The sequence below is a fragment of the Panulirus ornatus genome, chromosome 67, assembly GCF_036320965.1.
Source record: "Panulirus ornatus isolate Po-2019 chromosome 67, ASM3632096v1, whole genome shotgun sequence".
Lineage (NCBI taxonomy): Eukaryota > Metazoa > Arthropoda > Malacostraca > Decapoda > Palinuridae > Panulirus > Panulirus ornatus.
The window spans coordinates 11,069,183-11,094,314 of record NC_092290.1 but is presented as its reverse complement, the minus strand read 5'-3'; the positions used below and the strand labels follow the sequence as shown (position 1 = coordinate 11,094,314).

At 43.5% G+C, this 25,132-nt stretch overlaps 1 protein-coding gene and 2 long non-coding RNA genes across 7 annotated transcripts in view; 2 read left to right on the top strand and 1 right to left on the bottom strand.

Moving 5' to 3' along the window:
- Positions 1 to 25,132, bottom strand: part of LOC139747171 (uncharacterized) — a 79,594-nt gene that overhangs the window by 10,182 nt on the left and 44,280 nt on the right. For 2 of the 5 annotated variants that reach the window (XR_011712329.1, XM_071659135.1), the window contains exon 1: positions 963 to 1,047. Coding sequence is in view for 1 of the 5 variants with exons in the window: in XM_071659135.1 (XP_071515236.1) it covers positions 963 to 1,032 (70 nt within the window). In the remaining 4 variants the exon portion in view is untranslated. Of the gene's footprint in view, positions 1 to 962; positions 1,048 to 3,808; positions 4,243 to 4,376; positions 4,531 to 4,843; positions 5,129 to 25,132 lie in introns of those variants that run through there. The other 3 variants (XR_011712330.1, XM_071659137.1, XM_071659138.1) reach the window with 3 other exon arrangements.
- Positions 13,214 to 15,471, top strand: LOC139746980 (uncharacterized). Its single transcript, XR_011712287.1, has 2 exons — positions 13,214 to 13,393; positions 15,182 to 15,471. It is a non-coding gene; the product is annotated as an uncharacterized lncRNA (long non-coding RNA).
- Positions 23,562 to 25,132, top strand: part of LOC139746979 (uncharacterized) — a 3,008-nt gene continuing 1,437 nt past the window's right edge. Inside the window, exon 1 of the long non-coding RNA XR_011712286.1 lies at positions 23,562 to 23,701. This is a non-coding gene — a long non-coding RNA (uncharacterized lncRNA). The remainder of the gene's footprint in view (positions 23,702 to 25,132) is intronic.

Here is a 25,132-nt window from a genome sequence, read left to right as displayed (position 1 = left end):
ACATTTGCTCTCAACTTTCTTCTTTCATACACTTTACCAAACTCAGTCACCAGCTTCTGCAGTTTCTCACCTGAATCAGCCACCAGCGCTGTATCATCAGCAAACAACAACTGATTCACTTTCCAAGCCCTCTCATAAACAAGAGACTGCATACTTGCCCCTCTCTCCAAAACTCTTGCATTCACCTCCCTAACAACCCCATCCATAAACAAATTAAACAACCATGGAGACATCACACACCCCTGCCGCAATCCGACATTTACTGGTAACCAATCACTTTCCTCTCTTCCCACATGTACACATGCCTTACATCCATGATAAAAACTTTTCACATCATCTAGCACTTACCTCCCACTCCGTATAATCTTAACACCTTCCACAGAGCATCTTTATCAACTCTATCATGCCTTCTCCAGATCCATAAATGCTACATACATATCCATCTGTTTTTCAAAGTTTTTCTCTTATACATTCTTCAAAGCAAATACTTGATCCACACATCCTCTACCACTTCTGAAACCACACTGCTCTTCCCCATCTGATGCTCTGTACATGCCTTCACCCTCTCAATCAATACCCTCCCATATAATTTCCCAGAAACACTCAACAAACTTATACCTCTGTAATTTGAACACTTACCCTTGTCCCCTTTGCTTTTGTACAATGGCACTATGCATGCATTCCACCAATCCTCAGGCACTTCACCATGAACTATACCTACATTGAATATCCTCACCAACCAGTCAACAACACAGTCACCCCCTTTTTTAATAAATTCCACTGCAATGCCATCCAAACTCGTCGCTTTTCCGGCTTTTATCTTCAAAAAGCTTTCACTACCTCTTCTCTGTTAACCAAACCATTCTCCCTGACCTTCTCACTTCGCACACCACCTCGGCCAAAACACCCTATATCTGCCACTCTACCATCAAACACATTCAACAAACCTTCAAAATACTCACTCCATCTCCCTCTAACTTCACCACTACTTGTTATTATCTTCCCATTATCCTCCTTCACCGATGTTCCCATTAGTTCTCTTGCCTTACGCACTTTATTTACCTTTTTCCAAAACATCTTTTTATTCTCCCTAGAATTTAATTATACTCTCTAACCCTAACTCTCATTTGCCCTCTTTTTCACCTCTTGCACCTTTCTCTTGACCTCCTGCCTCTTTCTTTTATACATCTCCCAGTCATCTGCATTACTTCCCTGCAAAAATCTTCCAAATGCCTCTCTCTTCTCTTTCACTAACAATCTTACTACCCTTTTTAATCTGCCCACCTCCCACCTTTCTCATGCCACAGGCATCTTTTACGCAAGTCATCACTGCTTCCCTAAATACATCCCATTCCTCCCTCCACTCCCCTTATGTCATTTCCTCTCACCTTTTTCCATTCTGCACTCAATCTCTCCTGGTACTTCCTCACACAAATCACCTTTCCAAGCTCACTACTCTCACCACTCTCTTCACCCAAACATTCTTTCTTTTCTGAAAACCCCTACAAATCTTCACCTTCGCCTCCACAAGATAATGATCAGATATCCCCCCAGTTGCCCCTCTCAGCTCAACATCCAAAAGTCTCTTTCACGCGCCTATCAATTAACACGTAATCCAATAACGCTCTCTGGCCATCTCTCCTATTTACATACGTATACTTATGTATATCTCTTTCTAAACCAAGTATTCCCAATCATCAGTCCTTTTTTAGCATACAAATCTACGAGCTCTTCATTTCCATTTACAACACTGAACACCACATGTACACCAATTATACCCTCAACTGCCACATTACTCACCTTTGCACTCAAATCACCCATCACTATAACCAGGTCTCGTGCATCATAACTGCTAACACACTCACTCAGCTGCTCCCAAAACACTTGCTTCTCATGATCTTTCTTATCATGACCAGGTGCATACGCACCAATAATCACCCATCTCTCTCCATCCAGTTTCAGTTTTATCTATATCAATCTAGAGTTTACTTTTTTACACTGTTTCACATACTCCCACAACTCCTGCTTCAGGAGTAGTGCTACTCCCTCCTTTGCTCTTGTCCTCTCACCAATCCCTAACTTTACATCCTAGACATTCCCAAACCACTCTTTCCCTTAACCCTTGAGCTTCGTTTCACTCAGAGCCAAAACATCCGGGTTCCTTTCCTCAAACTTACTACATATCTCTCCTTTTTTCTCATCTTGGTTACATCCACGCACATTTAGACATCCCAATATATATATATATATATATATATATATATATATATATATATATATATATATGGTGTGTGTGTGTGCAAGTAGGAAGAAAGGAAGATGAGAGATTCCAGGTGAAAGTGGGTCAACTGCGCTGGTGTGTGATGTCACCATGGCTGTTTAATCTGTGTATAGATGGGATTGTGAGAGAAGTGAATGCGAGGTTTCTGGAGAAGGAGCTAAGTCTGCATTCTGTCGTGGGTGGAGAGGGGATGGAAAGTGTGTAAGTTACTATTTGCTGATGACACAGAGGTGGTGGCAAGTTCGAGTGAGAAACTACAGTAGTTGGTTTCTGAGTTTGGTACAAAATGTGAGACGAGAAAGTTGAGAGTAATGTTACAACATGCAAAGTTGGTAGGTTTAGCAGAAGAGAGAGATAGATGCGATGGAGTGTGAGTCTAAATGGAGAGTTCTTGGAGGAAGTGAAGTGTTTTAGATGCCAGGGAAGCGAGGGGAACGATGGGAGCTGATGTGAGCCATAAAGCTGGTGAGGAGTGGCAGGTCCTGAGTGCACTGAGGAATGTATGAAAAGAGAGGTTGCTGTGTGCGAGGGCGAAGATGGGTAAGCTTGGTGGTATAACAGTCCTGATAATGTATGGATATGAGGCGTGAGCCCTGGATAACAGATTACAGAAGAGGGTAGATGTATTGGAAATGAATTGTCGAAGGACAACATGTGGTGGGAGGAGGGTTGATCGAGTAAGAAATGATAGGGTAAGAGAAAGATGTGGTAGTAGGGAGGGTATGTATAAGAGCTGAAGAAGGCGTGCTGAAATGGTTTTGAAAGGGTGTATGATTGTCGAAAGTGGAGGGAACAAGAAAAAGGGGAAACTACAGGGGAGTTGGAAGGATGGAGTGAAAGATGCTTCAAGTGTTCGGAACCTGAGTATGCAGGAAGGTGCAAGGGGTAGTGATTTGGAGCGACGTGGTATGTACGGAGGGTGACTTGCTTTCAATAGAGCATATGAAACGGTTGGGGAGAACCATAAAGAAATGAACATTTCAAAATGATCGAAAGCTAAAAACTCAAGAATGAAAATCATTGGTTTTTAACTAGGGTACCGTGTTATCCTGGGCTACTGTGAAAAGAATTTAAGGTGCTACACTCCATCCTGTGGACCAGTGCCACCTTTGTCATTTAAGTCAGGGTCACCTCTGAGAACGATGCGGTCGTTGCAAACATGACCTGATCCCAGCGTGTGCAGGGTCACGCCCCCCGCGACGACCCTATCACACAGGCTGCGATAATGTTAACCTTCGAATGACAGGCACCTCTGGAACATATGGGTGCTGAAAGGACATTCTCAAGTGACATGGTTATGTGATACGACTATCTCTGTGAGATGTGGGTGTAATATAACCGTCTTAGTATAGTAGAGGTGTAATGTAGCAGACCCAGTGAGGTATAGGTGTAAATCTGACCCTCCCAGTAAGGTGTAGGTGTAAATCGGACCCTCTTTCTTAAGACATACGTACAATAATATGACCGACTCGTGTAAAACTGAAGGTTTCTGACGGATCAGCATCGACACAGACCATAACAACTCACTTGCCGAAACAGCTCTTGGAGGAATTCAGGGACACCAGACCACCTTCGGCGCGCTCACGGCCATACTACAGTCACCAGACGCCGACACTTTAATATAGCAGAGGCTGCTAGAGTTTCTTTACACGCCACAGGCAACGTCGGGAACCGCCTCCCTCCCGCAGCCCTCAAGCCGCAGGAGTGGAGAAAGCACCACTCCCCCCATCCTCCTGTATGGGTAGACAGGCGAGGGGATGGGATTTTCTACAAAGAGGATCTTTTAGGTGAGTTTCTAAGGAGGATCGTCTGGTTACTTTAAGTGCTTGAGATGTTTAGTGAAAAGTGTAGGAGAGAGAGAAGGGGCGAAAGAGCAGGTGGACATGTGGGAGAGTTGATGGTCATCTTTGCGTCCATTGGGGAGCTTTCAGAGAAGGGGCCCCGTTCTCTGAGCTGCTCCTCCCACACCTAAAAACGTTTGAATCATTCGTGACATCTATTATCTTTAATCAGTCTGTCTGCCAACATAGCATTGTAAACACCACTAAGTGCCATATACTCACATGATACCTTCGAGTCGTCGTCACATACACACCTCTCAAAAGTCATATCCGTATTGGAGTTCCAGTACTATTTATTTTTTCCATTAATCTTCACGTAAGATCTTCCAAAGTCTCCCGAAAGGTCTTCGCTGTCAGGAGCTTATATCCAGCCAATATACTAATCCTGCCGTTTGTTTATAGTCCCACCTGGAATTATAAGATAATCTGAGTGATGACTGGGAAAAAAATATACCATTATCATATGAAGCAAACGTTTTCTTCGAAACATCATTATTCAGTTAAAAGGCTTATGTTCTTTAGAAAAATAGACTTCTGGGTACTCGCCTAGAAAATATATTTATGATACATGGATATTTCAATCAGGAAATAAAAATCACACAGAAAGACAGTCAGAATATTTTTTGTTTCAAAAAACATGGATCTTACGGATCATCCAAACATTAAATCCCCTTTGCGTGTACAGTATCCGAAACGCAGAATCTGAATATATTACACAAACCTCGTCAGCAATAGGAATGAGAGGACAACACAACACTGCTGTCATTCACGAGGACAGGAAAGCACTCGATGTGTGACAGATTACACCTTCGGGGCGATCAGAGCATGTGAGAGGGAATCCACTTGCATAGTGGCCCCCTTATCGCCCTTGGTCGCAAGAACTGATCGAGGCATTTAAGAGCAACGATCACTTCTCTTAAGTGCACTCCCGTCATACACAGGGGACGGTGCGGCTCTTCTTTTTCATGATGCTATTCTACGCTTGAAATCTCTTGGCTTATATCATCTATGGGTGATATGAAAATGAGAACTGTACATGGTTACATGGCGATAGTCGTAGAAAACGAACATTATCAGCCTGGTTACAGCATATTTATATGTATATATATATATATATATATATATATATATATATATATATATATATATATATATATATATATATATATATATATATATATATATCATCGGGATTTCAAACCTTAGTCTCTCTGGAGTGATCCAAATTTGTGGAATCTTTTCTAATGTGCTGATGTCTTTATTCACAACAGCAGCTTCGGTAAACGTTGGGCTTATCAAAATACCATTCTATCAAACTTATCCCAGTAGCTTTCAACACCGTAAATACTAAATAGTAGTAAAATCACAGAACTTTTGGTTATAGAAAGTTTAGCTTATAATCATAGCGTAATTTCAAAGGGCATGACAAAACATGAGGAAGGGAGGAAAGAAGTGACGAGAGTAATGATTTCACCGAGTGAAACTTCAAATGTGATGGTTGTTGGCAAGAAATTCATCACAGAAAAAGGATAACAGGTGACAGTTTTAACCAGAGACTATAATATAATAATGAGTACGGTAGGAGTCTGTGAGAGGAGGTAATTTATGTTACTATATCGTCTCGTTGTGACTTGTTATAGGAGTGGTTTGTTAATTTTGAGGTCGTTGCTGTAGTGGTGGTGGTTTATCTGGTGGTTGTTGCTGTAGTGGCTATTTCAATTTATTGTTTTCATGTAGTGGTTGCTCTTACCACTGCAGTGGTAGGAGGGACACATCACCATCACAAACAAAATACTTCCCCTTCCACCCTTATTGTAGGGGATGTTGCATCGCCCATACATAACCCTCTATTCCCTCTGCCTCGAAGTCAACGAAAATGACCAATTTGCTCTACATCGAAGTACCTGATAAAGTTCCATTCGTCCTACATCCAAGTAATTAGTAAAGGTCTGTTAATTCGACACATTTCTAAGTACGAGGGAGAGGCTCTCTCTCTCTCTCTGTCTCTCCTCTCCTCTCTTCCCACTCCATTCTCATGATGGCTCAGTACATGCGTGATAGTATATACATCCGAAAGGGTATATATATATATATATATATATATATATATATATATATATATATATATATATATATATATATATATCCTTGGGGATAGGGGAGAAAGAATATTTCCCACGTCTATTTCTTTTCCAAAAGAAGGATCAGAGAAGGTGGCCAGGTGAGGATTTTCCCTCAAAGGCCCAGTTCTCTGTTTTAACGCTACGTCACTAACGCGGGAAATGGCGAATACTATGAAAGAATATATATATATATATATATATATATATATATATATATATATATATATATATATATATATATATATATATATATATATATTATCCCTGGGGATAGGGGATTAAGAATACTTCCCACGTATTCCCTGCGTGTCGTAGAAGGCGACTAAAAGGGGAGGGAGCGGGTGGCTGGAAATCCTCCCCTCTCGTTTTTTTCAATTTTCCAAAAGGAGGAACAGAGTGGGGCCAGGTGAGGATATTCCCTCAAAGGCCCAGTCCTCTGTTCTTAACGCTACCTCGCTAACGTGGGAAATGGCGAATAGTACGAAATATATATATATATATATATATATATATATATATATATATATATGTGTGTGTGTGTGTGTGTGTGTGTGTGTGTGTGTGTGTGTGTGTGTGCATATGATAACCCTAGGACCAATTTCTGTGAAAGAGTCCAGGGCATCTTTCTAAAGGCGACTTTTCACTCGCGGAGTCAGATAACGCCATATCTATCAATCTATCTATCTGTCCATCCATCTATCTATCTATATAAACAGTGATAAGCTTCTGACGAAACGACTTCCTGTTGATTTATTGAGTAATGAGAAACGATCGTCCCATCATTAAGACAATTATCTATTAACGACCTATAATTACTGGATTATATTAATTTGCTTAATTGGTAGTAATTCATAAAAAAAGAGCTTTGGAATGTTGGAATTTAATAAGTTCCGTTGAATACTGGTTAACGAAGGGATATCGTAATTTTTAATAAAATCACAACACACACAATCTGAATCAGGCGAGCTTAACGCTGGAGATTTCAACGCCAAAGTAGATAGTTATCCAAATACCATCTTATAACGCGGAGACTTCAACGCACAGCTAAGATAGTAATCCACAGATAATAGATTTATGACGCGTATGGAAAGGGTGAATAGGGATTGGTGGTCTTGGTTTACTGTCACTTTCATATTATATGATGATTTTTCACGAAAATTTCGATACAGAAAACGAAGCCGAAAAGTGATTCCATCCGGGAACTTCAACTGGGAGTTGGTAAACCAGGAGGCAAATTCTCCTTCATGGTTTTTTAAACAAAAGAAATACTCAAAAATCTATAACATAAATAAATGATTATTTCCTTGATAAACGATGCTTTATCACCTGAATAAATAATTATATTCCTCTGATAATTCAGAGTCAGATTTTTAATATTTTAGAATAATCTTAACTGAGTTAATTTCTTTACGATGATTATGTGATTAAGTAACTTTCCATTATTATCATCATTATTAAAATCGTAATTTCTATTATTAACCTGATGATTGACATAATTACGACATCATTATTATCTCTGATGATATTTGGCGTTATTAATCTTATTTATGCCATTAGCAATGATTTTCATTGCTAGTATTCATTACTACTATTATTATTATTATTATTATTATCATAATTATTATTATTATTATCATCATCATCATTACTATTATCATCATTTCTATAGTTATCATTATTATCATTATTATTATTTCTATTATTGTTATTATTATTATTATCATTATCATTATTATTATTATTATCATCATCATCATCATCATTATTACTATTATTATTGATATCATCATCATCATCATTATTACTATTATCATCAATATCATCATTATCATCATCATCATCATTATTACTATTGTTATTATCATCATCATCATCATCATCATTATCATCATCATCATCATTTTATCATGATAATGTGAGGGATGATTTGATCAAATCCGTGGAGGGTGAACAGTTTTTCGTAGGATGCGAGGACAGAACAACCAGAGGCCACAACAAGAAGGAACTAGTCTTATATCATAATAATAATGGATAGATGGAACAAAATGAGGAATAAAGATGGTGAATATGAACGTTATAGATCAGTTATGATATGTTGTATGGTGGTAGATATAAGGTTTTTGAGAGGTGGGGCCTCACGAGTGTAGGACTCCCTTCCCCGTAGAGAACAAGCACACACACACACACACACACACACACACACACACACACACACACACACACACAGCCAAACGGACAGATATAGGGGAACCAGAGAGAGAGAGAGAGAGAGAGAGAGAGAGAGAGAGAGAGAGAGAGAGAGAGAGAGAGAGAGAGAGAGAGAGAGAATGATGTGTGACTTGGGGAGCCTCCGGGACATGAGAGTAACGTTTCGTGGAGCCACAGAGGAAATACAGTATCCCGCCCCGCCCCGCCCCGCCCCGCCCCGGAGTGTCCCAACCTCATGATTAAGTCAGGTTTCCACCTGGTGATTAAGAGAAACCTTGGCTTTACCCATCTAGGAACAGATGGCTGACGTCTCACTGGACCATACCTCCTGACTCTTCCTTGGACCACTGGTGATTAACCTATTACTGGACCGTCACAGCCTCACCCTTATATTGGGCCATCACTGCCTCACCCTTATACTGGACTATCAGTGCCTCACCCTTATATTGGGCCATCACTGCCTCACCCTTACACTGGACCATCACTGCCTCGCCCTTACACTGGACCATTACACTGAGCCATCGCTACCTCATCCTAACACTGAACCATCACTGCCTCACCCTTATATTGGTCCATCACTGCCTCATCCTTACATTGGACCATTACTACCTCATTCTAACACTGAACCATCACTGCCTCACCCTTATATTGGGCCATCACAGCCTCACCCTTATATTGGGCCATCACAGCCTCATCCTTATACTGGACCATCACTGCCTCACCCTCATACTGGACCACTGGTTCTTCACCTATAATCGGATCATCAGATCTACGGATATCCTCAACATGTGATCAATTGGAAGGTCTAGACAGCGATTTTGAGATGCATTGCAAAGTCCCTATTTTGAGCGGCATGATAAGACCCAATTCTGAAATGCGTTGTGAGTACCAACTTCTCCCCCATAGATTTAGTTCACATACCGACGAAGCTGGCTCAAACAACAACCCCCTTTTCCCAGGAAGGAACAATATAATATTAGCCTACGACTAGAAAAAAAAAAAGAGAAGTTTATAATAATAGGTACATTATATTTTCTCCCCTCAATCAGTCTCGCCACCACAGTCATCCACCTGTCACACCACAAGACAGAATACTTTAAACGGGTCCGATGCTGATGCGGGGATCCAATTGTAGGTTTACTGGAGGTAATGTAGGCCACCGCTCACCCTACAGCAGTACTGCTCCTCACCACAAAAGGGGGCCCCCCTCGTAGCATATACAATGAGTGCCATATTCTCGTACCGATCAGCTGGTCGGGGACGTCTCGCGTATGGTTTATCAGCTGACTCTCGTACTACCTGACCAGGTCTCCCGAAACTGTAAGTACAGATGTATATATACACACACACACACACATATATATATATATATATATATATATATATATATATATATATATATATATATATATATATATATATATATATATTTTGTGCACTACCTCGCACACATGAGGGGGGAGGGGGATGTTATTCCATGTGTGGCGAGGTGGCGATGAGAATAAATAAAGGCAGACAGTATGAACTGTGTACATGTGTATATATGTATATGTCTGTGTGTGTATCTATATGTGTACATTGAGATGTATAGGTATGTATATTGGCGTGTGTGGACGTGTATGTATATACATGTGTATGGGGGTGGGTTGGGCCATTTCCTTCGTCTGTTTCCTTGCGCTACCTCGGAAACGCGGGAGACAGCGACAAAGCAAAATAATAATAAAATAAAATTTGTACAGATGGATATGAATATATTCCCAACAGGAATGGGATGAGAAACGGGACATAAAAGACATTGAAAAATTATTAGTGGGACATTGACCCATATAACTTCGTCGTCTTTGAGTCAGACCCTCAGCAGAACCGGGAGTCGAACCATTGAATTCTAGTGGCTTCAGAACCTCCCGATTCTCTGCGAATTTCGCTGACAGATTGGCTTCGAGTTGGTGTTTAAGTTCTACACCATCCGCAGACTGATATGTAATAAAATTTAATCTCATATTTAACCAGGAATTTACCTGATGTTAGAAGGGTTATGATGAGGGGTTTAGAGACGCATTTCACTGTCCCTTCGAAAACCAGGAGGTTAGGTGGCGCAGACTCGTTAGCAAGCCACTGATACATGAATACCCTTTCAACATTACTCATTTTCTTTAGTAATTAACGTGGAGCAGATAAACGTATAGATCGTTCCATTAATACACATAATCATCATCTACAATGGTAATCAATGTCGTAGTAGCAGTTTATAAGATGAAAAAGAATAGATACACACACACACACACACACCGTATGTTAAACCATTTCGCCTCCTCCTTACACCTGAACACTTCACCTGCCTTCTACGGCTGAACACTTCACCTTCCCCTGATGCCTGAATAGTCCACCTACTCGCCACACCTGAATAGTCCACCTACTCGCTACACCTGAATAGTTCAACTCGCTACACCTGAATAGTTCACCTACTCGCTACACCTGAATACACACACGTCCCCTTGGCGCTTCTGAATCCGGTGTGGACGGGAGGTCTCCTATGTAGGTTTAGAGTGATTGCATGCAGGCGACCTACCAACCCCTTGTGGCGCCCAGACCAACACAGTCTTCCCTCCCTCCCTCACGCCACACACACTACGCCCCCCGTTCTCAACCTTCGTCATTCCAGCCATACTGGAGTACCGCTCCTCGCACTTAGCAACGGGACGGCGCAACAACCTGGAAATGCTCTCGGCGTATTCCACGCAACAGCTCGTGAGTAGGGCTGCCAAGAAATGAGGCCGTCCTTCGACAGTTATTACCTACTATCGTTACCTCGCTAATGAGGGAAACGGAGACATAGATATGGCAAGGAAGAGGAGGAGGGAGGAGGGAAGGAAGGAGGAGGAGTGGCAGTGAAATAGCTATGTGCTTTTCCAAGAACGAACGATTGGAGGTAGACTTCTGCACTGGATGAAAGACAATGTTTCTCTTAGAGACGCTGTTTTTACTTCAGTAGAAAGACGGTTGAGTTCAGTGTCAAGGCCAGGGAGGTGTAAGGGGGTGAGATTGCAGCAGGCCCAGGGAGAGAGGTCTAGTACCCGTCCATCCCGACTGCTGTGTGCTCCATGATCAAGGGAGTTTGTTGACATGAGCTGGCAAAAGTGAACGTATAGTTTGAGAAGATGCTACACCGGCAGAGTTTTGAGAAGATGCTACCCCGTTGAAACGTAAGGCTTCATCTATTATTCCTTTTAATGCTACAGGACAATTTTGATATTCTGAAGACCATTCTATAAACCTCTAGATCTATAAAGATGTACAGTGACGGTTTGAATTAACTTTTAATAGCCCTCTGCAAAAGATACAGGAATTAAGTACTGGTTATGTTCAACATCTAAAGTGAAATAGATATAGCATTTAAGATTGAAAACGACACTGTAAAACTAGTCAGAGATCAAAGGACGAGGTTCAGCTAATGCTAGGTCAGTATCCGGTGCATAAGCACCAAAATTATCTACATGTTTAGTTCTGTCTTGGACAGAACAAAAACCTGTATAGATCTTGTCCTGAACATGATGTGCAGAGAGCATGTGCATGATGGGGGACGACGTGCATCCACTACCACGAGTCATCGCCAGCAATTCATCACATTACTCATCACTGGTCCAATCTTCTCTGCCTGTGGGCTGGTGCGAGTTTGGGTGCTGGTGGAGTATAGTAAACACGTCTTGAGTCAAACGTCTGAATACGTCATCCACAATGACACCGCCTTCAGGTCGGGGTGACGTGGGGGGTGTGTGTCAGGTGCTGCCACCTACCCACCACGTCGGCAAAGTACCCACTGGACCTGTGTATGGACGTACATGGGGTAATGGAAGAATACTTAGTCTAGGATGATTTAGGCCTACCATAGACCTGCGCGCCCCACTCCTGGGAGAGAATTTCAGTGGGAGGTGGTGGGGTAATGGAAGAATACTTAGTCTAGGATGATCTAGGCCTACCATAGACCTGCCTGCCTTACTCCTGGAGAAAACGACGCCAAGATACCAAATGATGATTATGATACCGATGATGATAATGATAATGATTATGATAATCACACTAATGATCATTTTTCTTTACGCTGGATTGACTTTCCCGCCAAAGCGGAGTAGCGTCAGGAACAGGATCACAATGGCCTCATCTGCACACATGTAAGCTCCACTTAATATATATAATACACTAGAATCAGAGCCTATTATCCTAAACCGAGCCCCAAATAATAATGGCATCGTTAATGATAATGATTATAGTAATTAGTAACAGTAGTATTACAATCATTATCGTCATTAAACTCATAAATTTCCTCTGTATTTCTACCTAATCCTGTCCACGCTTCGCTATGTAGAAAACAAATTCATTCAGTTCCTCTTCTTTTTTTTTTTTTGCGTCTATTGCGAATGTCACTTTGTTTATCGACGACGTCATCGCCCTGGGCGGGGCATGTGACATCACAGCCCACATGATGACGACAGGGCCTCTTACAGGCTCCACCCTCCTGCCCAACCATCGGTCACTGGCACAGTTCCGAGAGAGAGAGAGAGAGAGAGAGAGAGAGAGAGAGAGAGAGAGAGAGAGAGAGAGAGAGAGAGAGATATACACACGGTGTTCTAGTTTCGTTAGATTCGTAAAGCTCCGCCAGTGGCTCTCTGTCGCACCGTCCGCCAGCTGACTTAGCAACCCGGCGCATTGTTTTGGTCAGTGACGTCACCGTCGTAGCCCCGCCCTACTTGGGCCGCCCCGGACGCAGCTGACGGGAGGTGGCGGTGGACCCGAAGGCCAAGGGGACGTTATTATGGCTGGGGTTATGGTGTTGTCTAGCTGCCGGGAGTGAGGCATTCCCTGCTCCACCTCCCTACCGTGCACATCCCTCACCTCCCGCTGAGCTGGCAGTGGCGAACGGGCCGTTCGAAGGTGAGGCGTTGGTAAGAAGTGATTACTCTTTTTATTTTAATAGTAAAACAGGACATTGGTGCATAGTGTATAGCCCATTTAGTTCTCATAACTCAGTGATGACAGTCGTTCATACCTCACGAGTCAAGGTAGAAGGACGAGGCAGCTATGATCATTTCCTCTCACCTAGTAGAAAAAATACTGGGGGACATTCTACATTTTAGTGTGTCCTTGATTCTTCTAGGCATAATATAGGACTTGAGTATCCCAGAACGCAGGTGTTTTTCCTGGGAAAAAAAAAGACCATTGGCCAAGTCCTTCATTTCTAAACATGTTGACTGCCAATTTTTTCCCTAGTATTCCAAAGTCGTCACAGTCCACGTGCTACGTAAGTCCCACTGTAATTCAAAAACTTGCCCATCATATGTTCTCAAAACGTCAAGAAACACGGAGCATTTAAGTTACTTTCTCCTTTAACAAAGTCCAGGATAAGAAGAAAAACGCCCATCCATCTTACCCCATCTCCAATTCATCGTAGATGAGTCAGGGTCACTTTTCGCATTAGATTGGTAATCCAATACAAGATGCGTGTGGTTATGAACCATATACGTCTCTTAGGTTTACGTCGTTGTAGGGTCATTCATTTGGCCTGTCTGTAATGTTGATCATAAGACGCAATGAGCCTTCTTCTGCTTGACACTCGTCTCCCCATCTGTATACATGTCTTGTGTTATCTAGTCTTCCCATGGATAGTCGTCCTCCAGTAGGTGACTTCGTCACAGACCATCATGTCTTGTGTTATCTGGTCTTCCCATGGATAGTCGTCCTCCAGTAGGTAACTTCGTCATAGACCATCATGTCTTGTGTTATCTGGTCTTCCCCTGTACGGTCGTCCTCCAGCAGATAGCTTCGTCACAGACCATCATGTCTTGTGTTATCTGGTCTTCCCATGGATGGTCGTCTTTCAGTAGGTAACTTCGTCATAGACCATCAGGTCCTCTGTTACCTGGTCGTCCCTTGGACCATCCTCCAGTAGATAACCTCGCCATAGACCATCAGGACCTCTATTATCTGGTCTTCCCATGTATTGTCCTCCAGCAAAAGATCTCGTCATAGACCATCAGGTCCTCTGTTATCTGTTCTTCCCACGTACTGTCCTCCAGTAGAAAACCTCATCATAGACCATCAGGTTTTCTGTTAATTGTCCTCCCCATGTACAGCCCTCTAGCAGATCACCTCGTCATAGACCATCAGGTCCTCTGCTATCTGGTCTTCCCATGGACGGTCCTCCAGCAGATCATCTCGTCATAGACCATCAGGTCCTCTGCTATCTGGTCTTCCCATGCACTATCCTCCAGCAGATGACAGTCATAGACCAGCAGGTCGTCTGTTATCTGACTTTATATATATATATATATATATATATATATATATATATATATATATATATATATATATATATATATATATATATATATACATATATACTCCCATTTGCTCCAGTGTACTACCTTGTGCATAAGTTCAACCTAACTAAAGTTTCTCCTTCTATTCACATGAATAGGATGGTACGCAATAAGTTTTTCCCATCATTTGATAAACTGATCAGCAATATCTGTTTTTTGTGTAATATTTTCAAAGCAATTTCGCACCAGACAATGTTTTTCTTCTAGTATATAGAGTTACTGAAACGTAAAATCACAAGTCAATCGAAAAAATGTCCATCTTTGATGCACTACAGATACGAAATGTTAAATGGGACCATATTTTGACATCCAATAACTTAATACGTAACTTTCATTTCTTTTTTTTATTTCCAGGAGAACAAGGCGCAGCTTCAGCCATAACTGGGGAACGAAGATGTAATTTAGAACATTTTCCATAAAACGAAGATAACTTTCCTCCATATCCTGACCCCACACCTCATACCTCGATCCACATGGACATTGTGACCCACACCTCATACCTTGATCCACATGGACATTGTGACCCCACACCTCATACCTTGATCCACATGGACATTGTGACCCACGCCTCATACCTTGATCCACATGGACATTGTGACCCCACGCCTCATACCTTGATCCACATGGGCATTGTGACCCAAGCCTCATACCTTGATCTACATGGACATTGTGACCCACACCTCATACCTTGATCCACATGGACATTGTGACCCACGCCTCATACCTTGATCCACACATATGTGTGACCCATGCCTCATACCTTGATTGATATCACGCATTGTCACCCATGCCTTATACCTCAGTCCACGTGTATTGTAACCCATCCCTCATACTTTACTTCACACCTCACATTGCGATCCACACCTCATCTGCTGACCCATACCTTATATCCTGACCCACAGCTCGTATCCTAACTCATGCTTCACATCCTGATTCGCATATCATATCCTTACCAGTACCTCATAACCTGACCTCCTGAACAACACCTAATACGATGAACCACGCCTCATTTCCTGACCCAAAACTTCACCTCATGATCCTTACCCAATGTTCTCACATTAACCTCATATCCTGACAAATGCCTTATAGTATAAAACTCATAATCCAAGCCTCATACTCGGACCCGGGTCTCATATCACGATCCACATCTCATGTCGTGATTCACAACACTTACCATAACCCATGACCTATACCTCACATCCTCATCCATAACTCATAACATGATCCATACCTCATAATCTGACCTAACTCTCCTATCCTGACCCATGCCTCATATCCTGACCCACCTATCATGAATTACACTTCGTATCCTAATCCACATCTCTTATCATTCATAACGCCTCATATCTTAATCTATATCTCATTTTTTTATCCACATTTCATATCCTGACCTAATCTTATACTCTAAATCTATCCTTGATACCGTGATCCATACCTCATGAGGACCCATACCTCATAATCTGAGCCAAACGGTCCACACCTCATATCCTGACCAACTCACATTCACAATTCTAATCCTGACTCATCTATTATGTCTTTACTCATACCTCATATGTTGAACCATGCTCATACCATGACCCACTCCTCATATCCTAACTCACACCTCATATACCATATCCTGACCTCATTTATCCTGACCTCATATCCTAAAACATACCTCATATCCTGACCTCATTTCCTGAACCACCACACCTTATATCCAATTGGACGAATATCACATATCCTGACCCACACCTTGTGTTGTGGTCCATGCCTCATATCCAGACCCATCCCTCATATTCTATCCTACGCCCCATATCCTTACCCATAACTCACATTCTGATCCAAAAACTCATAATCTAAACTATCCTGCAGCGTCTGACCCACATCCAGACTGATACCTCATTATCCAATCCATATCTCGTACCTTAACTCATACCTCATATACTGACTCATGCCTCATCCTAATTCATTCCTCATATCCTGAACCATACTTTGTATTATGAACCACACCTCATCTCCCGACCCCTCACCTCTCATATCCTGACCCTCACTTCCAATACCCCAACCCATACTTCAAATCCTGACCCATTCCTGATATCCTGACCCATTTCTCATATCCTGACCCATTTCTCATATCCTGACCCATTTCTCATATCCTGACCCATTTCTCATATCCTGACCCATTCCTCATATCTTGACTCATACCCCACATCCTGATCCACACCTCATATCAAGACCTACACCTCATGTCCTGGCCCATGCCTTGTATACCTTATATCTCATACCTCATATCCTGACCTAATACCTCATATAATAATGACCAATACCTGATACCTTGACCCATGCCTTGTATCCTAACCCACACCTTATATAGTGACCCATATTTCATATTCTATCCCACACTTCATATGCTATCCCAAAACCTCATCTCATTCCATGCCTAATATCCTGCTCTGCACCTCATATCCCGTTCCTCACCTCATATTTTGATCCATTTACCTATTTCCGCATCATACCTCATATTCTGACAAACACCTCATATCCTAAGCCATACTTCGTCCTGATCCATGAGTCATGACATGACCTACACCTCATATTCTAAACTGCACCTCATACCCTGATCTGTACCTCATAGCCGGACCCACTCTTCATATCTTGACCTATGCCTCATTTCGACCCACGCCTCATGATTTGATCCACGCCATATATCCTGACGCAAGTCTCATCCTAAATGCGCCCCCCCCCCCCATTATTTCCTGACTCACGCCTCATATCCTGACTCACATTCTATATGCTAACCGATACCTCATATCCTGACCCCACATCACATATCCTGACGAAGACCTCATTAGCTTACCCTGATCTCATATCCTAACTCATTCTTCATGTCCTAACCCATTCCTCACATCCTGACCTAACACCTCATATCCTGACCCACGCCTCATACCAACATTCACAGTTCGTATCCTAACCAAAACCTCATATCCTGATCCATACCTCATACCCTGACCCACAACGTGTGTCTTGAAGATCGTCTCATATCCTGATCCACACCTAAGATCTTAACCCATCCCTCATGTTCTGATCCATTATCAATGAGTTGACTCATACCACCCGTCCTGACCCATGCAACGAATCCTGACTCGTACCTTATACTCGGACCCTTACCTCATGATTTGGGCCAGATCTCATACCCTGACCTAAACTTCATCATGACTCATGTCTCAAATTACGTCTTCCACCTCATATCCTGACCTGCATTGCATATCCTGATCATGCCTCATATTCTACCCCTCATTTTATGTATCCTGACCCACATCTGATACCCAGACCCACGTCTCATATCATCATACCCTGCGCCATATCTCACACTTTGACTCAATTCATATCACAAACCCACACCTCATATCAATACCTACACCTCATATCTTAGCCCCCCCTCACCTCATTGACCCACACAGCAACCATATATGATAAAAATTTGACTAAGATCTCAAATCCTGACCTACTCATAATACCATGATCCACACCTCATACCTTGCTCCATACTACACATCCTAATCCACCCTTATACCTTCATCCACACCTAATATCCTAACCACACCTCCTATTCTGAGCCCAGCCTTATATCCTCACCCAGTCCTGATATCCTGACCCCACACCTCATAGCACCCTCCACATCTCATATTCTGAGTCATGTCTTACACTGTGAGCCACACCTCACACAACACCCACAACTCATATCCCAACCCACACCAAGATCCACACCTATCCTAACCGATATCTTATACCTAAACCCAACCCTCATAATCTAACCTTACCTCATTCTGACCCATACCTCATATACTGGTCCATACCCTATACCCAAATCTACCTTTCTATATCACAATATACCATTTATATCCTCACTCACATCTTCATTTTATATCCTGATCGACACTTGGCATCCTGACCCATCCCTCATATCCTGACCCACTCCTCATTCTTGACCCACTCATCATATTCAGAATCATATCCAGCCTCATAGACCGACTCATACCTCACTTCTTAACCCATGCATCACATTCGGGCCCACACTTTAAAGCCTGACCCATGCCTCATATCTTGACCCACAACTCATATCCTGACCTACATTGTCAAGCTGTTTCACAACTCACATCTCAACCAAACGCCTCATATCCTGATCTGCCCCCTCATAAACTGACCCGTAGTTTATATCCTGAACCCATACCCCGTACCTCATATCCTCTTTTCCTGACCTATACCTCACACCTAACCCACACCCACCTCACCCTCTGACCCGCGCCTCATATCCCGAACCTCATTAGATATTCTGTTCCATACCTCATACCCTAACTCATACCCTGTATCCTGATCAAATCCTCATATCTTGACCCTCAATCAATTTGAACCATGTGTCAAATCCTGATTCACGTCTCATGCCCTGACCCCACCTCATTTCTTTACTCATACATCATATCCTAATCTATACCTCATGTCCGATCCACCCTCTTACCATCATCCTCCTCTCATATCACGAACCACACCTCATACCCTGACCAACAACCTCATATCCTAACCAAAGCCTCACATTCTGGCCAATACCTCATTTCATCTTCCACACCTCATATCCTGGTCCACCCTCATATCCTGACCCCCCACCTCACATTTATGATCACATCACATATCCTGACCCACACCTCACATCCATAACTACACCTCATATCCTGACCCATACCCCATAACCTGGCCCACCCACATATACTGACCCATTCCTCATATCCTGACCAACACCTCACATCCATTGCAACACCTCATATCCTGACCCATACCTCATATCCTGACCAACACCTCATATCAAAACTACACCTCATATCCTGACCCATCCTCGTATCCTGACCCACATCTCACATCCATAACTGCACCTCATACCCTGACCCATACCTCATATCCTGACCAACACCTCACATCCATGGTAACACCTCATATCCTGACCCATACCTCATATCATGACCAACACCTCATATCCATAACTACACCTCATATCCTGACCCATACCCCATAACCTGGCCCACCCACATATACTGACCAATACCTCATATCCTGACCAACACCTCACATCCATGGTAACACCTCATATCCTGACCCATACCTCATATGACCAACACCTCATATCCATAACTACACCTCATATCCTGACCCATCCTCGTATCCTGACCCACACCTCACATCCATAACTGCACCTCATACCCTGACCTATACCTCATATCCTGACCCACACCTCCCATCCATGACAACACCTCATATCCTGACCCATCCTCGTATCCTGACCAACACCTCCCATCCATGACAAAACCTCATATCCTGACCCATACCTCATATCCTGACCCACACCTCCCATCCATGACAAAACCTCATATCCTGACCCATCCTCGTATCCTGACCCACACCTCCCATCCATGGTAACACCTCATATCCTGACCCATACCTCATATCTTGACCAACACCTCATATCCATAATCACACCTCCTACCCTGACTCACACCTCATATCCATAACCACACCTCATATCCTGGCCCCCACCTCACATCCATAACCACACCTCATATCCTGGCCCCCACCTCACATCCATAACCACACCTCATATCCTGGCCCCCACCTCACATCCATAACCACACCTCATATCCTGGCCCAAACCTCACATCCATAACCACACCTCATATCCTGGCCCCCACCTCAAATCCTGATCCTTATCTCGTCCCATGATAAGTACCTCATATCATTATCCACAACTCATCCCATGATCCACACCTGATATCCTTATTCACGCTTCATATCCGGACCTAAACCTTATATCCTGATTCCTGCATCATACCTCATACCCTGACCCATAACTCATCTTGATTCACATTTTGTACCTCACCTTATATTTTGACCCTACATCTTACATCCTGACCCACACCTTACACCATGATTCCCACCTCGTATCCCAACCCATACCTTATATCCTAATCCATACCTAATATCGAGCGATCCCTTATATCCTAACCTACATTTCATATTCTGACTCATAGCTCATAATGTAATCCAAAACTTATATACTTACTCACTCCTCACATCCTGACCCTACCTTATACCCAAAGTCATACCTCATACCATGAGTAACACTTCATACCCTTATCCAACCCTCATTCTAAGATCCTCACCTTATAACATGATCAGCTCATTAAATCCTCACCCGTATCTCATATCCTGACCCCACACCTCATATCCTGACCCTGAAGACGTATTCTGACCCACTCCTCATATACAGAGAGACACCTCATCCTCTAAGCCATAACTCATATCCTGACCCATACCTACCTCATATCCTTATCCCAGTTCATACCCATGCCTCATAACCTAAACCATACCTCATACCATGTTCCACAACTTACATCCCAACCCACACCTCATATCTTGACCAGCACTTATATCCTGATCCACATTTCATAGTCTGGCCCACGCCTCATATCCTGACCCACGCCTCATATCCTGACCCACGCCTCATACCATGAACCCTTTCCTTTCATCAAGATATGGTGATCTTCACCTCAAATCCCGACCCACACCTTATATCCGGACCCATACCTCATATCCTGATCCAAGCCTCCTATCCTGAACCACGCCTGACCCACACTATATAACTCAAACCCATACCCTGTATCCTGACCCGCACCTTATACCCCAACCATGCCTTACATCCTAACCCACCATATATCCCAATCCATGCACCATATCCTAAACCATACCTTATATCCTGATACATGCCTTAGATCCCGACCCATATCTTATATACCAACCCTTGCCCTGTATCCTGATTCACACCTGATACTCCAATCCATGCCTTGTATCCTAACCCCCGCATCATATCCAGGCTCATGCCTTATACCCTGATCCATACCTCATACTGCAATCCATAAAGCATATGGTGTAACTCACACACCATATACTATACCATACACCTTATATCCTAGCCCATACTTCATACACTACACCTCACACTTCATATCCTCACTCATATTATGAGCAACAGAACCCTCTCATGATCCGAACTCATATTCTGATCCAAATCTCACATCAGGGCCCACGCCTCATATTCTAACCCACACCTCATATCTTGGCTCACACCTCATATGCTTACCGAAGTCTCATGTCATACCTCATATCCCGATCTATACCTCATATCCTAACTAACGTCTTATATCTAGATCCACACCTCACAGACGAACTCACATCTCATATTTTGAGTTGACCTCATAACTTTATCCCTCTTATGTACTGTCATGTTCACACCTCATACCCGAGTAAGTCATACTCATACCTTATCTCCAGACCCCTTCATACTCAAACCTCATACCCAGACCAGTTCATACTCTCACCTCACACTCTGATCAACTCATATTCATACCTCATATCCTAATCCATGCTTTGAACCTCATTTTAACCCCAATCTTGTGATCCACAAATTAAACCCAACCTCATCTCAACCCACCACGTACATCACCCCACCCTCATAATCTCCTCATGCCTTGCCCAGAGCTGTCTTGCCCAACCGTACCCAGCCACCACCCTAACTTGCCCAATTTCCTACAATACTCACCTCCTGCGTCTTGCCCATTTACCTTGTAGATTATTACCTTGTTTACCCACCCTTATTTACCTTTATCTTGCCCACCAATACCTCTGCTCCCTGTATCTTAACCATCCCCGCCTCGCCCATCCCTACCTTCCTTGCCCATACCTTCCCCACCCATAGCTTCTCCCTCCCCTACCTTTCCTGCCCCCTTACCTACCTTGCTTCTACTTTCCCCACGTCTACCTTCCCCATCCTTATCTTCCTTGCCCATACCTTCCCCATCCCTACCTTCCCCATCCTTACCTTCCTTGTCCATACCTTTCCCATCCCTATCATCCCATCCGATCTTCCCCATCACTACCCTCTCCATCCCTACCTTTCCTACACTTGGCTCCCCTACCACTTACCTTTCCCAACCCTTTCATCCCACCCCTCCCTTCCCAGGCCATTCCTCCCCCACTACTACCTTTCTCGTCCCCTCAGTTCCCCTCTCCTGCCTTTCCTACACTTGCCTTTCCTCCCCATACCCTCCCTAACCCTTCCTCCCCACCCCTACCCTCTATCTTCCTACCTCCCTTGCCCAAACCTCCCTCACCCCTACCTTCCTTGCCTCTTAACTTCCCCACCTTTACCTTTCCTGCCACTTACCTTTCCCAACCCTATCTTACCCACCCCTACTTTCCCATGAACACAACCTCTCCCTCATTCCTCTACCACACTGCATCCTTAATGACCTGAACCTCTCCCCAAATCCTTTCCCACACCGTATCGTAATAGCCTGAAACTCTCCCCAAAACCTCTCCCACACCGTGACTTGATAGCCTAACCTCCCCCCAAATCCTCTCCCACACCGTGACTTAATAGCCTAACCTCCCCCCAAATCCTCTCCCACACCGTGACTTAATAGCCCCAACCTCTATCCAAATCCTCTCCCACACCGTGACTTAATAGCCCCAACCTCTCCCCAAATCCTCTCCCACACCGTGACTTAATAGCCCCAACCTCTCCCCAAATCCTCTCCCACACCGTGACTTAATAGCCCCAACCTCTCCCCAAATCCTCTCCCACACCGTGACTTAATAGCCTCAACCTCTCCCCAAATCCTCTCCCACACCCTGACCTCCTCCTCCTCCTCTCCCCCAACATGGCAGTGAGCGGCAGTAGTACGCCAGAGGGCCGAGTCTCGGGTTCGACAGGACCCCGAGGAGAAGACGACCGACTTCGCCTTCAGCCAGCAACTCCATGTGGAAGGTCTTCCTCCTCTCTTCCTCCAGGTTCGTTCCTTGAGTTCCACTCCTAAGTTGCTGGTCTCTCGTTCTACACACGTTATCCCGACTGCTTTCATGTCCTCTTTGCCTGGCAGAATTATGAGGTCAGATACTATCTCTTCCTCGTGCCCTCAGGGGGTCATTCCACTGTTGTTTACCTTGACCAGTCTCAAGCTAGTGGTACTGCACCCTAAAAGCCTCCTCGTGCAATGCCAGTCCTCTCCCGTTTCTCTGGTTTGACTGAAATTAGACATCTAGTTTCGCTGACCTGTTCCTTCAAGCCTCGTGAGACAGTGCCTCCAAGACCTCTACAGTCGCCGGAGGACGTGGGTTCCTCGGTGATGACCACTTCGAGGAATGACTTGAAGTTGCGTGGCATTTCCTCCCAAAAGCTGAGGGCTTGTGGGAGGGTCTTTAGCTGCCTCTGTCACAGGCCTTGTGCAGCAGGTGGGAGCTACGACCCGTGTGGCCCAGTGGGTGTGACAGATGGTATTGGTGGCTCCTTCACCGTTTGAGGTTTGTGGTATACGGGTGATGCTGTCTATTGGCAATTAGTCTTGCAAGTAACAGAGACGAAGAAGAACTGTTGAATGAGCCACTTATATATAGTAAAGGCAACTTAACCCAAGTCCACCCAGCAATGGTAGGTGTTTCATTACTTCCTCAAGAAAATGTCTTCGCGAAAACTGATTGAAAGAGAAAATGAAATTAGGTGAGAGTTAATTCCCAGCTGTCTAATTCTACAATAATCATTGCCTAGATAATACATTAGACAGATATATCAGTGAGAATTATGGGGAAAGGGTAACATAAGAGTTATGTATGAAAGGCAACATATCTAGGTGGAGGCAAGTGTCGAGCCATGCATATGGTGGGTACAGTACACTGAAATAGGAGGGGATGTGAGGCAATACGTATACAAGGCATAGAAAGGAACTTATACTTAACAAAACGACAAGTTCGAATATTCTGAAAGCTGGAGAATGGAGTGGAATGGACCTTGTGACCGGAGCGGATTAACTTCAAAAAGATCCGTTCAAGTGAGAGACATGATACTTACAGAGGGAGTGGACCAAGATCTGCTCCTGTATATCATGTGTTATGGATGATCTGTCAATATACTTACACTCGAGTTAATTTGTACACATGCAGGAGGCATGTATCGTATGATCTGTAGATATAACTACCCGTGAATCAAGCTGTACAATATATGCAGGAGGCATATAGCACCTTGAACTGATGGCTTGATAACAGGCCACCTTACTCTACCAAGAACCAGGCAAGAAGCAACGGGCCATATACATCGCTGGCAACCCACTGTATCTGTTGATGTCGCTAGATTCGTCCTCCAAAGTAGCAAACAATGTCGCTCAAGGATCAGAAAAGTTAATATAATTGCTACGAGTCCAAGCAAGAACCTTGGTCGACATCTCAATA